General features: G+C 34.9%; 1 protein-coding gene across 3 annotated transcripts in view; it reads left to right on the top strand.

Moving 5' to 3' along the window:
- Positions 1-21,004, top strand: part of CFAP47 (cilia and flagella associated protein 47) — a 281,915-nt gene that overhangs the window by 41,121 nt on the left and 219,790 nt on the right. For all 3 annotated transcript variants that reach the window (XM_064646845.1, XM_064646846.1, XM_064646844.1), the window contains exons 25-32: positions 4,850-5,042; positions 6,435-6,644; positions 13,456-13,556; positions 15,617-15,745; positions 16,486-16,738; positions 17,528-17,734; positions 20,340-20,442; positions 20,735-20,866. In XM_064646845.1, coding sequence (XP_064502915.1) covers positions 4,850-5,042; positions 6,435-6,644; positions 13,456-13,556; positions 15,617-15,745; positions 16,486-16,738; positions 17,528-17,734; positions 20,340-20,442; positions 20,735-20,866 — 1,328 coding nt within the window. The remainder of the gene's footprint in view (positions 1-4,849; positions 5,043-6,434; positions 6,645-13,455; positions 13,557-15,616; positions 15,746-16,485; positions 16,739-17,527; positions 17,735-20,339; positions 20,443-20,734; positions 20,867-21,004) is intronic.

Here is a 21,004-nt window from a genome sequence, read left to right as displayed (position 1 = left end):
ACCTAGTTAATGAATATAGTGTGCTAATCACCTTCATGGGATTCTACTGTAAAGTTGTAATATGTGGGGGTGAACAAACCTTAAAATGAACTTTGAAAGTGCATTAGAGTAATTTGTTTAACTATACTGCATCATCTGTAATAGAGTACAAAGTGCTACAGTAAGCTGCAGTGTTTAATCAAATGCAAGAGTTTATATAATGCATGGTAAGATGATGCTACCTGTTAAAAAAGTAAAACTGGAGATTTTCAAGAACTGAAGTAATATGATCCTCTTCTGCTGCTCTATATTATAATACATTAAAAGTAGATACAAATTTTCACTATATCTTATTGTGATATGAAAAATATCTACAGCACAGGAGGTTACAATAGACTCATGCTCTGGGATCCCTTGTGGAAATAGTCAAAAATAAACCTGTGAGTTACCAGGAGTTCAGAACCTCTGAAGATATGATGATTATGTAATAGGTCCAAGTGACCTTCATCTTCTAGTGTTTGTTTGGTTTTTTTTCTTTTTTTTGAACAGTTTCTGTGGAGAAATGATTAGTTTCCTTTTTTTTCCCTTAGCTTTTTGTAGGACTTACCTTTAAGTTTTAACTACTGGTGACTTTTCTGCTTTGAAGTCTGTATTTCAGGGTATGCAATTTTTTTCCATGGCACCTTTTAATGCTGGAGGGGTGTATATGTGTTACTGCATGAATTATTGTAAAGTCCAAGGCAGCTAAACTAAAAATGTTTATTTAGGGGACAAGTGTAGGAACTGCATAACAATCTAATAAAAACTTAAGAGAGTGAGAAGGTGGTGATTTTATTTTCTTCTCACACAGTCTAAAAAAATCAAAACCTGTGCTACCATAGAGTTAAAATTTCTGGAGGGCAAAAAAATATAAGAAATATAGATCTATGCTGCTAGAGAGGAACAAGGAATATGGACATCCTCAAAGAAGTGGCTGTTTAAACCAGTTTTTGATGCTAATTTAAAGTGTAACTGAAACAGGTAGAGTAAAAGGTGTGGGAACTTGAAATATTTCTCCTCTGAAAGCCTGGGAGGTCAGCTTGCATATGTGTATAACTGACTTTCATCAGAAATATAATCTGTTTACTATTAGCAAGGAATCTCCATGAAGAATGGTCCCAAGATAGCTGTGGAGTTAGGCACCCTGAACAGGATGGGCTTTCTAGTGCAAATTAGACTGAGAATGAAGCACCTAATGAATATATGCACATAAGTACTTCAAGAAGTTGTGTTCCTTTATTCAGAGTTTTTTCTAATGCTTATTTCCCCTAATAAATATATCTAGAAAAGACAAAGGGGACATTTCCCATATCATTATACAGATTTAGTTAGCCCTTGGCAGATTTAGATTGGCAAATTCGTAAGTACCATCAAATCTCCCTACTGAAAACTTTCACATCCACTGGACTGCTTTTTTTTTGTCCTATAGAAATTAATGGTGGTATATCAGAACTGTAACAGCAGCACAAGCTTTGACAGTGGTCATTAAAGGTGTGAGTAGTAAAATAAATTCATGACTTCAGCTGTTAGTTCAGGACATAATTCTCATTAATTGCAAAGTAATTTGTTTAACAAGAAATATCCTGAAAACATTGACCCTATGCCTTCCAAACTAATGAAAGTATCTTAATGAAATAATTCACTTTTTTTTTTGTCTTTGTGTCTGTTTAAAATGATCACGGTATTACAATGTCCTGCTGTTTCTGACATAAGCAATAATTTATTCGTTTATGTGCTTATGAGAGACTGAAATGCTAATGGTTAATGCCTCCAACAATTGGCCATTTGCAAAACAATTGGCTGGGTTTGCACCCCCCAACGAAAGGGGAGGAGGAGTGTTTTTTGTGTTTGGTGGCAAAACCTCTGATCCACATAAGACAAGGGGTGCACACCCACCATTGGCGGATGGACCGTGACAAACCAACCTTTGTTCGGCAACAAGCTGGTTTTGAGCCAGATAAGTGAGAAAGTCAATAAGAAACAGAACCTGCGGAGGTGGCATAATGCTTTTTATCGTGCCAGTGTACTCCCTTACACAACTGTCTCAGTCATAAAACTCTCCCCCGGAGAAGTACCGGGACATTTACATGTAGGCCCCTTCTGCTGGGGCATAACTGGGCCAACTGCTCTGGCAGGAGGGGCAGCTGTCATGTCTTTGAAGGTGTCATAAACCATCAAAGGCACCCAAAGTGCCCCCAGAGTCATTGCTGGGGCCTTCCACCAGAGGACTGTGCATGATCCACAGTTTTTCAACAGACAGTGTAAAACTCCTCCTGTCCAGAGCAGGTACCTGGGTGTTCCCACCTGAACCTAAACATATGTTAACCCACTGAGCTTAGTGTTCCATGGGCTTCCATGACGGATCAAGACTGTGACCATCACTTCGATCAACAGACGTCGAAATTACAACAATCAAGTCTTGTCGCTGGATCCACGAGTGGTGATATCTTTCTACTATCTATGATTATCTTTTCTTTCTTTTTTTCCTTTTCTTTATGTATTTTCTTAAGTGATATCCTTATGCTTTTATATTGCTGTGTTACTATAGATAATACTGCCCCAAATGGCTACATACCTGCTTTCCATTGCAACTGAATTGTTCTAAAATAAACCTGCCATATATACACGTAACACCACTTATTCAGTGTCACTTCACTCTAATCCACCCCAAGGGATCTGTTAACAAGAACCTGAGTTATCCTTGCCTTCAGGGGTGGGTCATAACAGTACTATGGAGAATTTTGATGTGAGCAAATGTGTGGAGCCACACACAGAATGATCAGTGGATTAAGCACTGTCTGTTATGTTTTTTGAGTGAGGGATTCTATAGCAAATAGATGCAATCTTATATTAATGAATTTGTTAGAATTGTTCTGTACAGAATGGATGGTTAATGTGAATATTTTAAAATGTGAGTTACTGAAAATTGCACATTCTTTGATATTGACACATACTCATCTACTTTTTTTCCTTCATTATATTCCATCCCTATGGTATTTATTGATTATGGCCTTTCACTTTATCATATGACATATGTATGTATGAAGATAGAACACCAGAAATATTGTGTAGTTCTAGCCCAGCTAGATAGTCTTCTGTAGAACAGATAGTCTTCTGTAGAACAGAAGACTGTCTAGCTCATATATGGGATTAACTTGTGTAGAACATCCTTTCTTATAGGCTTGTAAAAAATATTCTGTTTGGCTCTTTGTCCACCTTCATGACCTTTTTCTGATGCTGTCTCACTTTTCCTTCATAAAAGGACTAAGTGTCAGAGGAAGATGTGTTCTTGTATCAAAATCTACAATCAGAATCTTCTTAGCCTTCTCAGCAGTATTGTCTTTTAAAGTTCATTTCCATTTAACATGGAATTAGACAGATGTTGCAAACACTGCAGCAGTTCTTACCAGACCTGGTTTTCACTTTGCCACTTTCCTGTTTTCTGGTCTGAAACAAAGGAATCCTCAGGCCATGTTCTAGTGTCATAACAGGCTTCTGTGAAGCTCCTCTGTTATCATCTCCGTTAGGAAATTGGGTCTTACAAGGAGAAAATAAGACAAAGTGTTTTGAAGACACTAGATTTTATTCTTTTTGTTTGTAAACAGTGACAGCTCTTTCTCAGGCTGTGGATTTAATTATCTGAGCTAATCTGAAAAGAGCCTGTCATGTGTATTTTGTTTGCAGTGACACATAAATGCTCATACAGACACATAAAACACAAATTATTTTTTTCTGGCTATCTTTTCCTCTTATTTCTTAGGTAAGGATTTTTCCATACTGATCTGATAAAGAGGAATCAAAGGAAAAGGTGTTTTTTCTCAAAAATTAAACTTTTTGGGTTGTCTTACAATACACCATGCAGATTTGTTGCTAAGTACAAGACTTGTTCACTAGGTGGCCCTCAAAATTGCTTGTGTTGCTATCTCTTCAGCAGTGGTAATGTCTGAAAATTTGGTAAATGGCACTGCTTGGTTTGGAATACCATTTTGGTAGTGTAATGGTTATGGAAGGAAGCACCTTGCTCTCTGTGTCAGTGGAAGAAAAATGTGCTTTTCCATCCTAGAGAAGCTGCCTTGCAGCAGTTAGGAAGGTGGCATGAGAAGGGGCAGAACACAAGGTAATCTTTATCTTCACTATTGTCATGTCCAGCTGCACTGTAGAGAAAGCCTGGAGAAGGATCTTTGGTCATCCCATCACTTTTTTTTTTTTGTGGACTTGGCAGTGTTAGTTTTGCAGTTGGAGTTGATGATCTTAAAGGTCTTTTCCAACCTAAATGTTTCTATGAAATGGAAGATGCTCTTAGTGGAGGGTAGGACTGGTCCTGCTGGCTTGTGTGAGGTTGACTTAGCAACATTACAGGTTTTAGGGTCATCTGTGTAACTGTAGTCATTGCCCTCTTAAAAGGCACCAACTTTTCCTTATCTTGGCAGTCAGATGCTTCTGATAGTTTTTCCTTTATAAAATAAGTATTCTCTGTGTCAATTATTGTAATTTATAGTATGACTGCAACTCTTTAAAATCTGCTAAGTGTTGTATTGATATTATGTACAACAGAATATTAGTGCAATAAATTAAAAACTCAGACTGAAAAATTTCTGGCAAGTTAAAAAAAATGTGGATTTTTCTTTGCTGCAGGCAAGTGTTCTAAGCTTTCTTAATAAATATTCTTCTGCTACTATGTTTATTTTATGCGTTAAAACGCATTTTTAGAAAGAAAGCAGATTTTTTTTTAAAAAACAAACAAAAAACCTAACCCAAAACCTCTTAATGTAACTCCTTTAGTTGCATGTATTTATGGTAATATAATTTTTTTTTTAAACCTTTCGAACAGCTTGTCCTGGGACATATACTTCTGAAATATCAGTGTATGTAAATGATAATCCATCACCATACAAGATAACATTGTCTGGCACTCTGAAGTCACCAAAACTAAATTTTGACCCTCCCTTTTTAATCATGATGCCAGTTCCTCTGGATGTGGAAACTGAAGCAGACATCAATATCATTCCCCAAGATTATTTAAGGTAAAAATCTCAACGTAGATTTATTATGTAAATCCTGAATAATTGTTGGGTTTGTTCTCTTCCAAAAAAGTGACTTAACTTTTGTTTGTGAAGGTTAGTATTAATTTTATGCTCAGCAAAAGAATCTGCATATTTAAGAAAAAAATAATGTCAATAATATTGCTGTATATTCAACAAGCCCATATTTTGTCCTCAAACATTCCTGCTTCATGAAGTGACTATCTTCTGATTTATTCACTCTATGAATTTATATCAGAAATAAAAAATTACCATGAATAACATAAAAATTAAGAGCAGAGTCCTACCAGGACTTTTTTCTTTAGCTGGATACTAAGATCATAGTCTTATTTCTTTTTTCATATTGTGATAAGATAAAATCTTTCTGTTGTCTTATTTTCTCTACTGCACAGGTTATAAGGCACTGTTTTGACATCCAGCTGTTTTTTGAGCAGCTGGTGGGGTTGTGATTTTTGGTGGTGTTTTTTTTCCTTCTTCCCTCTCCTCTTCTTCATAAGTAAGGTTTTAGTATTGAAAAGGACAGCACAAATGTTTTAGTCCTGCCACTTTTTACAATAGACAATTCATGTATTTGTTACTTCTCTGTGGATCAACTTCATCCTGTTGCTTATAAGAGCCTTTTTGTAATCTTTCTAAGAACCTTTTGTAATATTATGTACCATAACCCAGCTTCACAACTATTCCAATTTTTAAGATACAACTTTTTTGTTTTTAATCAGTAAGGAACAATAATATTAGTTTTGCTCATATAGATGTCATTTCAGTGAAGAAGAACTGGAGCAAAGCATTTCTGTTGTCATAAATTAATGAAGTTGACTTTACCTTCAAATTATTATTGTCTTATCTTGTCTGAGTAGTACTCATTTATCAAGTGATTTGTCTATTGTCAGTGACTCAGTGTTTGGAACTGAAAGGATTCCATAAGGATCTGGACTGACTGCCATTCTTATTTCGGAACTGAAACCTATAGTCACATAACTTGGGGAAAGCATCTTAAGTATCTTCATGAAATTCCCCTTCATATTTCTACTTTAAAACTCTCTTTAAATTATTGTGCAATAATTCAGTGAAATTTTTAAGTTTTGGAAACCTATTTATGCCTTTTGTCACACAGTTAATAGAAATTGCTCTTCACGTGGACATTGAGCTATTGTGGGTCAGTATAAAATGTTCAGATGCATGTGAAGAAAACAAACTACCATCTAAATGTTGAAAGAATTTTAATTCTTTAATTAGTTTAATGTGTTTTGTACTTCAAAACTAAAGTTATTCTTCTCTATTTAACTGTGAAATATAGTTTTGTGAATGTGTGAATCAACTTTATTACTGCAATCCTGTAAGCACAAACACCATTATTATTTATTTTTAACACAGGCAATCGCAAATTCACGTTGAACTTCCTCAGATTGAACTTGAAGATGGTGACAGGATTTGCCCATTTACTGTGCAGTTCCCAAAAGGACTAGACATTGTTGTTTCATCAGATGGGAAAAGTAATCAACTAATTTGCCATATCAGCTTTAGATCATCTAAGCCAGTGTCATTTTTAGGGAATATGTGCTTCGTTGATGAAGAAGAAAACAGGTAATGTGTGCAATTCAAATTCATTTGGGGGAAGGTTCCAAACTGATAAAGTTGAATATAAGACAAAGAAGTCACAGTAGTTGGGTAAAGACATACAGGAATCATTCTGAAAAGAATTAAAATGGAACATAGAATTTTTTTTTTTGACTGAATTATTATTCAAAACTACAAAATTCAGCTTTGGCCTCTAATGTAAAATTAATCTGATTGTCCATCTTAGGATCTTTTTTCAAGGTCTCATTCATATCTACTGATAACTTGCATCTTGTTTCTCTCTCCCCTTGTTGGGATGAGAGGGTTTATTGATAAGGAAGAAAGATAGGTGCTGTTGTGAGTAAAAGTCATTCCTGCAGTTACTATTTTCAGTAAAGCAACTATTTTGAGGGCTAAATATCTCCACTCTCCAGCTTAGAATGGGATTTTTTCTAAATATTAATCTTATATTATTTTGATGTAAGGGTTATGGGCCTTTCAGTTATTGCTGCTCATATTGGATTGGTATTTTATATATTTCCAATATAGATTGTCAGCCAGGAATCTATTTCTTATTAATTTTATTTAATTCTAAGATTTAGTCATTGTGTAGGTTCATAACTGTGTGCTGAAGTTTGCAGTGATTATGAGAAAAGGATAATTTAAGCTTATGATGAGGTCTAAAATATAGCTCCTGGGCAGGCACAATATTTAGTTTTAATAACTTTTTATATGATGCACTAACAGCTTCTCAGACCTTATTATAGAGAAATAAAAATTCCTCCTGTGTAATAAACTTTTTTCTATATTTCCCATTAAAAGGAAATAAAGGATACAATCTTCAATTTAAAGGCAAACTCAGTGTGTTTTTTAAAGAAATATAGCAAATGAAAGTAATCTAATTAACCATAAAAGCCATTCCTGCTGGTGAAGGTGAAAAAATTCATGCTCCAGAATTTCAAATCATCTTAAAATTGTTGCTATGTTTTAAAACTTAGTAGTTAGGTACTTTTTAAATGAACAGAAATAGTCACAGGTGTATATGTGATTTCCTGACAGGCAGTTGAGTGTGTGTGTGGGCTGTAGGAGCAGGTGATACAAAACCTGAGCACAACTGGATGAAATGGCACAGCATCCAAAACAAAGGGATTCTGTGTGTACCATTAGTCAGTGTAAAAATATTATTCATATTGGCTTTCAGAAGAAATTATTTTTATCATAACCAGAAAGAATTCTTTCCTTCAGTTGGAAAAGTCTAAGTAAGCACCTGATTCTCTAATCCTGTTATTATTCTAATAAAGTCCATTATAATTTATCCAGACCTGGATAAATTTATCCAGTTTTATTATTACTGTTAGTGTTATTATGTGCTTTGATTTCCACTCTGTAGTAACACGTAGCTGCAATTTCTTGTTCTCTGCATATCTGCCCTCATTCTTGCCAGTCCAACCCCATGGGAGCCCTGTGCAACACGTTCAAACTTCAAACCTAATTATCTAAGCATTTGAGCAATTTGTTTCAGACTGTGCAACTAATGAATTTAAACTGCTTTGTTAATTTGAGTCTTTTAGGATGACAAGATTTCAGGGTCATCTACGTCTTTAATAATAAAACAATGAAACCTATAACCTTTTATAACACCTATAAAAGCTAACTGGTCTTGAATAGGTTCCTGGACCGCTTAATAGGCTGTGAAATCTCACAGTATCAGGTGCTGAAGATGTATTAATTTGTCAGGTGTTCTCTCTTTATGTTTTCCTTTTCAAGTAGTAATATGTATTTTTAAAATTATTTGAAAAAAAAATTTGAAATTTAACTTCCATTCCATGTTCTGGGATGTTCTTATTAAAATAGGAAACTTAAATTTGTCATGGGTTGGTAAAATATCATATCCTATATTTAACTACTTAGAAGAGAAGCTCTAACCCCTAAGCAAAGCTAATTCTAGGCATATTTCAAGGCAGGAGTATTGACAAGGCAAATACTCTGTTTGGGTAATTTTTTTACTTAGCCTTTGCAGTGTTTTCCTTTTCTATATTTGGTCTAATACGTGAGTAAATTGATTTGGATAGCCCATATTTATTCCTTCTAAATAAAAATATTTTTTTTCCTTAATACACAATGAACATTAGGAAAAGGATAGATAGTGTTGCATTTGACTACTTACAGAAAATATTTGAAAGATGACAGGCAATAATTTTTTATAACAAAGACATGCTATATGCACTTGTAAAAGAAAATTGAAGAGATATATGGTTGTCATTCATGCAGGAAATTTAGTGTCAGCACAACTTCCATTAAATGGAACATAAGAAAGTGCATTAATATTTATTTAATGACTGCATTAAATGAGAATTTTCAGTTAATTTCTAGTGCTATTTTAGATTTCTGTTCTTCCTATTTGCTCCTTTGACTACAAAGCAAGATAAATGACGTTTCCTTGCATAGGACTGATAGGAATACAGAAGTAAAAGATAACACAAAATCCAAGACTTTCTTGAGCAAGTATTTAATAAATGGGAATAAATATTTAGCTATGACAGGTATTTCCCCCAAAAAACTTCTGCAAGTATGTCATGTTTATATATTGTTCTCTACCATTATTATATCTTTCAATTTGCTGATTATACAAATACTTCAACAGAAAAGAAAGTTTTCTGCCATCTTGATTGAAATGATATTTAATTTATTATTTCTAAAAATAATCAATAAACAACAGGTGCCTGTTGTGTCATACAATCAAAGAAAGTGATGCTCTGAGCAGCAAAGTATCCCAGGATCCCCACTCATGTTGGGTAGGTAAATTGATGTGGTCATTGGTGACACAAATGCTCTGATGTCCTTGCGTCCCATGTTCTGCTGTTGCCTATTTTCATTCTCCCTCCTACTGGGGAGCTGTGGAAACTCATGCAATTTGTGAATTTATTCAAGTTACTCTGGCTGGAGCTGCAGAAGGAGAGGCTGTCAGGGAATTTAGCCTCTAATAACAGTATGATACAACTGAGACACAATCACTAACCCAGTTATGGATTGGTTCCAGTTGTTTTGATAGTCCATCAGATCTCAGTGTCTCGCAGGGGAAACGCTGCCGTTCCCTTTGCTCTTGGGAAACGTGCCTAAACCATGCAACTCTTTAATAGGCACTGCTGGCAAATGTCCAATGCATGTATTCTGCTGGCACGCCTGGGAGAATTAAAGCTGTCAATTCTTTCAATATCATTTACAGTTGGAGAGCACAGGGAGCTAGAAAACATTGCAGTTCTTGATATTTGCGTGCTGCCTTGCGGTGTTCATCTGACCTTAGAATATATTGGCATTTCGCCTCAGATAGTTGGGAGTGCTTTTGAAAACCAGGATGGTCCAAACTCATTAATCACTCCTGTTCTTTTCTGTGCTTGTGGCTTTCTCCCACTGTGATGGTCCCTGAGAGCTGAAGCATCTGTTATTCAAAAATTAAGAACTGATGTCTGCCTGCATTTCTAGAGCACTTGGGATACACTGATACAAAACAAATCACTTGTTTCAGGAAACATCTGAAATGCTATAGAGCAGATTAAAAAGGAAAATATATTTTGGTTCAGGTTCTTTTGTCTTTCAAGAAACATTAAAACAAATAATTTAATGAAAAAAATCAGTTACTTGAAGAGAAGTGAAGAACTTCTTATATAAACTTTTTCTTACAGTGTTAGATGGTATTTTTTGTCATCACAGTTGGAGCTTTACTTTTGGTGATCAGCAGGTTTCAAATGTTGGTAAACACAATATATTTAATGGCAATTTTCCTATTTTGTGTTCTTTTGAAATACTCATTAGGGAATAAACACTGAAATAGCAGTGGCAATGATGGTCCATGTAGATAACAAATTTTTTACTTACTTTATTAAGCATTATAAAACTGAATACACTGAATAATTTAACACATTAGTGACTTCACATTTGCTAGCAATGGAGGTACCTTTCATTCCAACAGAATAACCCAGACCTTTGTATAATTTAGTTAAACTCTGCTGCAAATGCCAAAATAAATATATTATACAAGACTTCTAGTTTTATAATGTCACTTTGTTAATGATGTTATAAATAAAGGTCAGTGGTAAAAGATGATTTTAAGCACATGCAGAATGTACATGTCTTTTGTAATCTATTTTCTACGTTTGTATGGAAATGTGTATGTTTTTCTGTCTGGTGCTGTATATCTCAGTGCCTTTATCATTGTATGAGAAACATTTAGCTCTAGCACCTTTGCTTTTCTACCATATGTCCTTATGAATGGAGTGCCATCATTTGACACTCAGATTAATTTTTTAGCTACTGTCTCATTCTTGAACTTTCCTTTCAAATAACACTTTTGGGAAAATGCTGTATTAAAATATTTAATGGTAAGTGGATAGGTGGGCAATAAGTGAGTTGATATTTATTATCACAAAATGGCTGAGGTTGGAAAGAGCTTCCAGAGATCATCTTGTCCCCTCTTCAAAGAATCAACTCTCTTGTCCAGTTGGTGTTTGAATATCTTAAAAGATTGAGAGTCCATAAACTTCTCTGGGCAGACTTGTCCAGAGTTTAGCCACTCTCATGTTTTGTTTTATTTTGTTGTTTTTTTTTTTCTCTGATGAATTGATAAAATGTCCTGTATTTCAGTTTGTACCCATTGCCTTTTGTGTTCTCACTGAGCATTGCTGAGAAAAGTTTGGCTCCATCTTCCTTCTCCCCTCCCATCAGATGTTTGTACACACAGACAAGATTCCCCTGAGCTTCTTTCCTCCCAGCTGAACATTCACAACTCTCAGAATCTCCCCATATAGCAAATTCTTCAGTCCCTTCTTCAGCGAAGTTAAATCCTTGTCATCAGTGTTAGCTGCAGAATCAGTTGTTGACTTGCAGATCCATCTGCTCATCCTCAATATTAGTATTGTTTGGGTGTATTCATTTCTCTTACTGTGTTACCAGCAGGCAACGAGGCGTGTCCTGGTGGGGTTCTTAGCAGCATGGAACAGGGAGGAGCTTCTCTTCCAGCATCACCATGACATCTGAGGGATTTATTTATACACAGATGTTCTGTTGCAGTGGCTGTTCTTTATATTCCAGAATGTGCACTTAGTGTCTTTGCTTTGAGTAGTATCACTCGTGGAATTTGGATAAGTAGTTAAGCTGTACTGCAGTTGTTCTCAAGCACACTTTTGTGTTTCATTACTGTGCAAGTTGGAGCACGAATGAAAATTTGGCATATGCCCAAATCTCAAACCAGCACTGAGGATGGAAATGGCTGAGGCACCACAGTAAAGTCATGGGTTGGAAGTTGGCAAACTTTTCTGTGTTGTCGTTATTGATCCTGTGTGTCTTTAAATGGCTTGGTAAAGTTAGAAAAAACAAGCTCTGACACCTGGTTTGAGCATGTACAAATATACATTTTGTGCATATAGATACATGTTGATATACCTCTTATAGCCATCTGTCCTGCTTCTGAGATTTCTGCTGAATAAAAGCAGAAAGGATGACATTAGCTAAAAAAATACTGTGCTACAAGGTGCAACTGGCCAAGACCCTTGTTCCAATAGGATTGACATGTCCTATGAACAAATAAAATCATTGTAGAGCTGGATTATTGATTTAAATAGCTGTTAGCTATGAAATTGGAATTCCAATTTGAATATTTACAGATAAGAAGATGGCTATGGATTATATTGGACCCTTTCTCTATTTAAAAAGTTTTCTTGAAAGGGGTATCTAAGGAGAGGGAAGTATGAAAGAGAAAATTACTTTCTGGTAGTTTTAAAACATTTCCGTTTTCCTTGATTTTCTATAAAAAAAGCAGTAAAATCTGATTATGTCATATATAAATTAATCTGAAAGGTCTTGTGATAGCTTTTAATGTTAATCTAAATTTACAATAAATAGGAATCTCTCAGTATTTTATTTGAAGAAAATAAAATATTCTGTGCAAGGTACATTTCCAATATGCATAATTGTCAATATATTAAAGCAAGATGGATATCAGCATGCTGTGTGAATTATTAAAATACACTTTTCTTTGTATTTTTGACAGCTTAGTCAAAACAGTTAATTAACATTAATGTTAGTTAATAAGTAAATGTGGAGTGGAGTACAAACGCAGCTATTTAGTAACATAGGACTAAGCTCAGTTTAATTACCTGTCAGTTGCACTGAGCTAAGAACATGAATACAGATGACTAACAGGCTTCCATTGATGGCAATAATTTGCTTGTTGACTGGACTCAGAGATTGAGGTGAAGCACGAAAAAAGTATTAAAAGGGGGATTGCTGCACATTAATATAGCTGCTACAGATAGTACAGACACTCTAGTGAACATTGGAGCATGAACATCAATTTCTATTATATTGAAGAAATTGCAGTCAATATCTTCTTGTTTTTAAACTGAATTTATTTATTTTTAAGTATTTATTTTGACATTTCTGCAAAGTCCTACAGAAAAAAATGATATATCAAAATAGAAGTTGCTTTTCAAGAAAGCTTCCCCTGTCAAAAGTTGTAGGACACTCATAAATGTCAGCCGTGATTTTGATATTTTGTTTTCTTTTTAGAGAGACAGAGTTAATTCATTTCTTGAAATCTCTGCTAACTCTTTCAGACTGATGATACACCTGTACTCATAGTAAAACTATGAAGTGGAAGTACTACACTAAACCTCAGCATTTTGATAGGTGCACTCCCACCTGTGCAATCTCCTGTTGAACCACTACAGAAGAGTGGAGGAGTTGTCTGGACACCTTCATTCTGTCTTTTGTCCTCGTGCTGAAATGTCTCGATTACCATTGCTAAATAGAAAATGGTAACTTCTCTGTTTTGTTTTCAAAGGTTCTCAATTCAGATTGCAGCAACAGCAGAGAACTGTCTTCTTACTTTATATCCATACTTGGCATTTCACTGCTCTGATCAAAAAATTACCTTGAGAAGCCGTAAGTAGTCAACAATTGACCTCTGAAATTATATTATGTCCAGTAGTATTATCAATGTTTTCAGGGTTATAACAGGAATGTGATCATCAAGATGGCACTTTTCCTCATTAACTTCAGGGGGATACTGCAATTAATTTTTTAAAACAATTTAATAACTTCAGTTTTCCTGTTCAAAATGAGGAAAATATATAAATGATTAGGTAATGTTTATTGAAAAAATATTGAACAAACCTAAATTTTACAGGATGTTTTGTGAAGCTTTTATTGTGAGTAGAGAAAATGGCCCAAATAATAGAGAATAAATTTACTTAATTTAAATTGTATTGATAGATAGTGATCATATATTTTGAAGAAAGCCACATGATATTTTTTTAAAAATATGATCATTATTTGCCTCTTGTGATTATTTTCAGGTTTTTTTTTTAATTGCTGTTGTTGAAGGGTGAATGGCACAGCCATATTTTAAGTCCTAATAAAAGCCTGTGATCAGAGAGCAGAAATATTTTTGTAATATATCTCCCTGCCTGCCACCCTCTGCCTGCCTCTCTGTCTCTATATCTCTGCCTGTGTCCCCCATGCTGACCCCATCTCTGCCTCAGTCATCTGTAATCTCTTTATGTGTGGCTGTGCTTATGGGAAGAGATTAGGATCATTGTTTAATTCAGGTTGGAAGGGATCCCTGGGAGTCATCTAGTCCAACCTCCTGCTCAAAGCAGGTTCAAGTATGGGGTAAATAATTGTATTTTTTTGGTAGCTGTTGGGATCTGATATGTTTTGATTACAGAGACAAGACTTTCAGGTAAGCAAGTAAGTCCTTTGATCTGAAACAGATTTAGCTTTAAACAATGAATTCTAAGACTGCATTAACTTAAAATAAGTGTGTTATTTGGAGTATTTAAGAGAAAAGAGAATTAGTACTTGTTCAAAAAGGGATTAGCAAAAAGACAGACAATATTTTGGGGTTTTTCTCCGCTATAGACTGTAGTTATTTGTACCATATTATTCAGGGATTATAACACAATAAAATGAAGATAGGAAAGGGGGAGGAAGTATTATCTCCTATTAATGTGTATTTTTTAAAATTTATTTTTCCTTGTTTTGTGTGACCAATAGACCATTTTTGCAAGTTGTCTTTTTAAGATGCTTTGTAGGTTTCCCTTGAGGATTAAGCCAAAAATGGTTTTATAAGAAATGATCTCCCATTAATGATTGGACATTTCTGTCCTGCATTGATTGCTTATTGGTTGTTCACACTATCAGTTTGTTTCAATTTTGAAGCAAGTCATTACCACTAAATTCTTTGAGTCTTTTTATGTGGTTTTTTATAGACTATTTTGGTGTGAAATGGAGTTTAATATGACCAAACCATATCTTTGAAAGCTATTCAGGAAGGCTTTGCTTCCACTTGGACACCATGCTCTTGTTTTACAACAGTTGCTCCAGATGATACAAATAACAATGCCAGCAATCAAATGTTAATCATACAGAGTTTTCCCTTCTCTTAGTAGTGTGTTTACTTCTCTAGAAACTACGCTTGGTTCCTCTTTTGTTCTGGACTGACATCAGAAGTAGCTGGCAGAGGGTCCTCTAATCCTATCATAGGCCAACATGAGAATGTCAGAACATATGTTCTTTCAGAATGATGGATTAATGAAGTTTACTTCTGAGTTTGGTTTCTAAAATATGTGTTGTTGGGTCTGGAAGAGCTTGATAGTGGTATGCTGAGACTCGTTACACAGCTGTGATCAAAAAGTCCTTAAGAATGTTTTGTTCATGACAGAATTCTTGAATTAGCATTGTTTTGATGGGTGCTTTTCAGCAAGTAGGAAAACTCATCCTGTAAAACATACAGTTAATGGAAAAAATATGCAAGAAACTTTTTTCTGGCCCCCAGTCTAATGACTGAAGGGAGATTTCCATGATGAGTAAAATCAGAACTGCTACTTGATTAATTGAAGCATGAAGTAGGAAAATACAGAAGCAGCTATCCACTTATAATCTATTAGAGCACAGACAATAAAATATGTTTTCTCAAATGCAACTTCCATCTTGTTTTACAGACTGTAAAGACAGCAGTAGTGCAGAAGTTGTTATGCATCCGTGTTTTACACCTCAATCCTCTTCCCACAGTATTTCCTCAAGTTCCTTTGGTGGAACCAGTGGCTCAGACTGTGAAGTTTCTCCATCAGGTATAATGCAACACATATATTCAATGACCTTGTAAAGAATAAGTCTCTTTCCTCCACAATGAATTGTTTTTCTTCTTAAATCCCAACAAGCCTTTTTTTAGTCACAAAGGTATCAGCTAGTTTAATTTTTGCATCATTAAATGTAACATTAACACTGCAACAGTGGTAATAAAATACATCTTCAAGGACAGTTACCTAAGTTACTTGTGCTATACAAAAATTATTTGTTTTCCTAGTTATCTTTTCATGCAATATTATTGTTATGAACTGGTCAGAATCTAGGAGAGAGAAGGCTTAAAAGAGGGGATAAAAGTCCAAAGGCTTATAGATGTGGGCTTAATTATACCTATAGAGTAACTGATAAAGTGTCTGAACACTGATCACTAACTTAGCCATGTTGTGTGATTGGGGTGGGGAACTAGCACTGACTAACTGGCAAAGCTGTATCTATTGGAACTGTATGACTGTTTCTTTAAGATTGCTGTCTGTGGTTTTGTAAGCCATGTCTGAGTTTATTTTTTGCTGTTTGGGTATTTTTTTCTTTGTTTCAGTGGTTTGTTCTATTCCCAAGACATGTGCATGCCAATTGTTTACTCCCTGAATAAGCTGATCATTTGTTGTCTGAATTTTTTTTTTGGTTTTTTGGAAACAATTGTGTGTTAAATATTTTTGTACTAGACAAAAATAGGGAAATAAGGAATATTTCAGGATTTCTTTTTTTGTGTGTGTGTGTCATTCAGATGTGGATACTGCTTTTGAAAATGAGAGCGCTGAATATGGCAGTGAAGACAGTGAAGTTGTAAGTGAAGAGAGTGAAGTTGTCCGTCGAAGTCGTAGGGAAAAAAATAAACTTGAATTATCTCTTTCTCCTGATGAAGATAAAGAGGAGTACATCTTCTTTCAAAAGACTATAACTGCTATTAAGAGTTGGTTCACGCTCTTTGGCTGGCCTAAGGGACAGAATCCTATTTCAATACCTCATTCACTGAGATGGTAATTAATATCTGCTTACAGAATACTCATGTCTGTCTAACAAAATGTTGGCACATATGTACTAAAGTGTTTTGGATATGATCTAAGGAATATAAACACACTCTAATGTATAGTTTTCTATTAAAATTATAGCTTATATGTGCTGCTTATATGAAAATGTCATCCAGGGGTTATTTTTAACTTTCTGAAATATATTTTCAACTATCATGCTCTGGCATATCATAATGCAGTTTATGTTAAATAGGCAGTTCAAATTATGTCACCCTCTGAACTGAAATTGATTCTTCTCCCAGAATGAACACAGTTCTAGCCATTGTCCCTTCTTTGGTGGCATAAGTGGTTTAACAACGTCATTTTTTCTCACATGATCTAAAGATCAAGAAACATATGGGATAGAATATTTCATAGTCTTGCAAACACCATGGAAATAAATCAGTCTTAGTGGCATCACTCAGCTGACCTTATCTAGCTTGCTGCTAAATAATGAAGAAACCACTTTTCTGGGACACAAACACATAGACATTTATAAACATGATAGGAATCAAAGTTATGTTTGGCAAAAGCATTGACAAACACGAATTTATGTATGAAGTATTTCACATACACATATTAAATATTACATGCACTTCAGAATTCTTGAAGTTCTGTAAGAAAAAAATTGCTATACTTTTCCACATTCCTGCTGCTGTTTTTAATGCATGGCCTATTAAACTTAACATTCTGATATGTGTAATTTTAGATCATTTCGTGCATTTAAAAGAATAATATCACAGGCTTTTTCTCTCTTAGCGATGTGTGTAAAGTCCAGACGACTATTTCGCAAGATAAGGTTTTTACGCGAAACCTCAGCAAAGATAAGGGTTTTTGTGAGATGTTATTCCATCTGTATGGAGAGTCATTACCAGGCATTGCAGCGAGCCAGTTACTGTCCCGTGATCCAGTCGAACGAATGTTACAGCTCCACTGGCAGCATTCGGCACTGCTTTCTTTCCTCAAGTAAGTACAAGTATGATGAAATATGCATTCATCCATCTTTTCTTTCCACTCTTTTCAATTAGCATAGTTCAAACATGATTCCAACTGAATGGTGTACAGTAGGTTTTCTTTGATTTTTTTTTTTGGTGAGGTAAGGTTTATGTATTGTGACCTTTAATTTGTTTTTACCAAGGTTGTCCTCTGCAGTTTACACTAATCAAAGTATCCTTTGGAAAGTTATATTCGACACAGAAATTCCACAGGAACTCTGCTTCCTTTATTGCAAAAGAAGATGACTCTCAACCTCAATACTTAGGCAGACTCAGTAGATGGTTAGATGAAGTTTTTCATTAATGCTCTTACCATTCCACTGATGTTCTTGATGGAGCCTGATGGCTCTTCTGTGCAGTCTCCCCCTTGAGCTTTTTCGGGACTCTAGGAATCTTGAAACTAGCATAAATGGTGGAGTTTGCATACTTTAAAATGATGAGTTTTGGGGTAAGTGGATCCCAACCCTTTTTGCTATGCATAACAGCAATTGGAAAGAATTACTTAGGTGTTTTTAAGGTGGTTACTTGGGAATTTTTTAAAGCTTTTTAATAGCTAAATTTTAATAAACAACTTCAGTTTTACTGAGTTTTGTCTGTTAAGTCACTGATGTATTCAGAACAGAATTGAAGCAACAGCCAGTTGGTCAAGGCTAAGTCAAGCACCTGTTGTACACAGAGTGGCAGTTGTTGAGGTCTGTTGATTAGACATGAATTAGTAATCCATAACAATCTGAGAAAAACACAGGTTTTCATAGGAAAGCAGTTCTAGCTAAATTCCTGGGCTTATCTGTATTTTGATAATCTTGGAGGTCTTTTCCAGTCTGAACCCTTCTATAATTAAATTTGTTCTCAGTATGTGCTTAACATTACCACATCCTGTTAGTTTTCTGCCTCTTCTAGTTTATGTGAATCCTTTAATATTTCTTCATTCCTCTTGATTTATGAATATACTTTTCCTACTTGTACATTTTAGGATCATCTAGAATATTTGCATTTCTTCATGGGTGTTTATAGATCATAGAACAAAAATGTACAATATCTATACTGCTGGCATGACTGTCTGTAGTGATGATAAGACTTCTAGAGCCAGCTGAGATATGAGTAATTTATCTGTGATCTGCTATCCCTGCACGTTTATTGTGATTTGTGGAAAGTCAGCAGACAGTTCTTGGATTTCTTCCACCAACCACTACTTTCTGGTCAGCATAGTTCAAATAAAGCATAATTTGTATTTCAAATTTTCTACTTGTCAAGGCAGGTGGATGTTGCTCACTGTTTCAGGAAACATTCCAACTATCAGTTTTATTGTCCTCCACTCAGAGGATTTCCTTGGTGCGTTACCACAGCAGTAAAGGAAGAGCTTGAGTATTTTATAGTACAACTAAGTTTTTGCAAGTCCTGTGTCTTGAGGAAAAATGTCTTAACAGTGTGAAAATATTGATCTTGGAGAGCTGACATCAGCTTAAATATCCACCTGAATGAAGAGGAATTTTTTTGAAAGAATGTTCCTCAGTAGCAAAATGCAGCCAATTATGAGAACATTCAGTTATATAGAGCTTTACTGTGATGACATGTAACCTTGTTATGTAGCATTTCTTGGAAAGAAAATTGTAGATTACACCTATTCCCATGTACCTTCCAAGTGAAAACATCAAAAGGAAGATAGGATACTTGAGAAGATTAATATTTTATAGATTCCAGTCTTTTATTATTCGGGAAGAGATGAAAATTAAAATGGTTTTCATTGGACAGAGTCTATGGGTGAATGAAAAATGGGAATTTCAGACATGGTAAGTTTTAGAACCAGACTATTAACTTGATGCTGGTTTTGGGTCTCTGAATAAAGTATTTTTATTTTTAAAAACGTGCAAATAATTGAATGAAACATGACATTTCAATAATATCAAAAGATAATGTCACCATGTAAAGTATGGAAACTGAGATTATACTGTTACTAGAAAAGTATAATTCTATGGGAAGAGAAATAAGTTGTCATGATCCAAATTTTGAACTGATATTTGACTTTTAATGTGTAAAGTAAATTCATGTTGGACTATATGGTACCAGAAAAGTAGGATCACTTCATTTAAATGAAAGACTGGTTATATAACAAGAAAAGTTAGTTTGATTTTTATTCACTTTAACCATGTCAAGACCACAGAGAACAATTTAAATCTAGTTACGGTATGATAATCTTCCTGACCTAAAAGAAAGGAAGCTTTTCTGCTCCCCTGAGAAAAACAAAAATTCTTCATTGTTTTCTCCTTTCCAGGAGGAGAGGAGGTCATTTGAGGTAAAGAATTGTCTTTCTTCACTTGAAAATTAGTTTTTTTGGTATTCATTCTAATGCAGTTGCCTTTTTCTACTACAATTACTTTTCCTATTGCGTTTATTAGCAACTTGAGAAGGGATGGCAGGTCAGTTTAGCGGTTAACAGAGTTTTGAAACACCTTCACTTACGCCCATAAGACTTCCAGTATGTATGTGTATGTGAGTGTATATATATCTATATATCTATATATCTTAAAAACAATTATCTTTTCTACCTATTAACTTTTCCTGCTTTACAATTTCAGAAGCCTAGGGGCATATCTTCCTCATGTTATGCCAGAATTTCTGCTTGAACCTGAAGATTACAAGATATGGATTAAAGTGAAAAAAGAAAAAACTGTACTGAAGGTAGGTTGTTCCTTTTTTTTCCCTTTTATTTTTCTTTTTTTCTTTTTCTTTTTTCTATTTTGTGTGTTGCTCCTATTTCCTGATTGCTGCTTTCGACTCCTGTCAATTCTGTATTGTAGCTTTTATTCCTGAGATAGTGGCAAACTGTAAATGGTTCTACCATTGGTCACTATTGCACTACAGTAGATGTTACCAGTCATTTGTGCCACTGATGCCTTATTGTCCTCTTGTGAATTTCCATCCAAACTGCTGAAATGAATATGGAAAATAAATCCCATCCCTTTTTCTGAAGGCGGAGTTGAATATGGGAGATGTGAAAAGCTCAGACAGATTTAGTGACAAGAACATATTCGTCCTGGAGGATGGCACATTTGAGACAGTGAGCAAACGAGCTTGGACAGATGTGCTACTGCAGATATACAAGGTAAACCTCAGATATGTTTGCTACAAAATTTCAAGGAACTGATGGCCAAAAACTTTGTTTTGAAAAAGATCTGTGGTATATTCTGTGTTTGTTTTTTTTTTTTCTCCAAACAGATCTGTAAAACTGAATACTTTTAAG

The sequence above is a fragment of the Pseudopipra pipra genome, chromosome 2 (genome assembly GCF_036250125.1).
Source record: "Pseudopipra pipra isolate bDixPip1 chromosome 2, bDixPip1.hap1, whole genome shotgun sequence".
Classification (NCBI taxonomy): Eukaryota; Metazoa; Chordata; class Aves; order Passeriformes; family Pipridae; genus Pseudopipra; species Pseudopipra pipra.
Note: the sequence above shows the minus strand (reverse complement) of the source record. Positions and strands in the feature narration are given on the sequence as shown.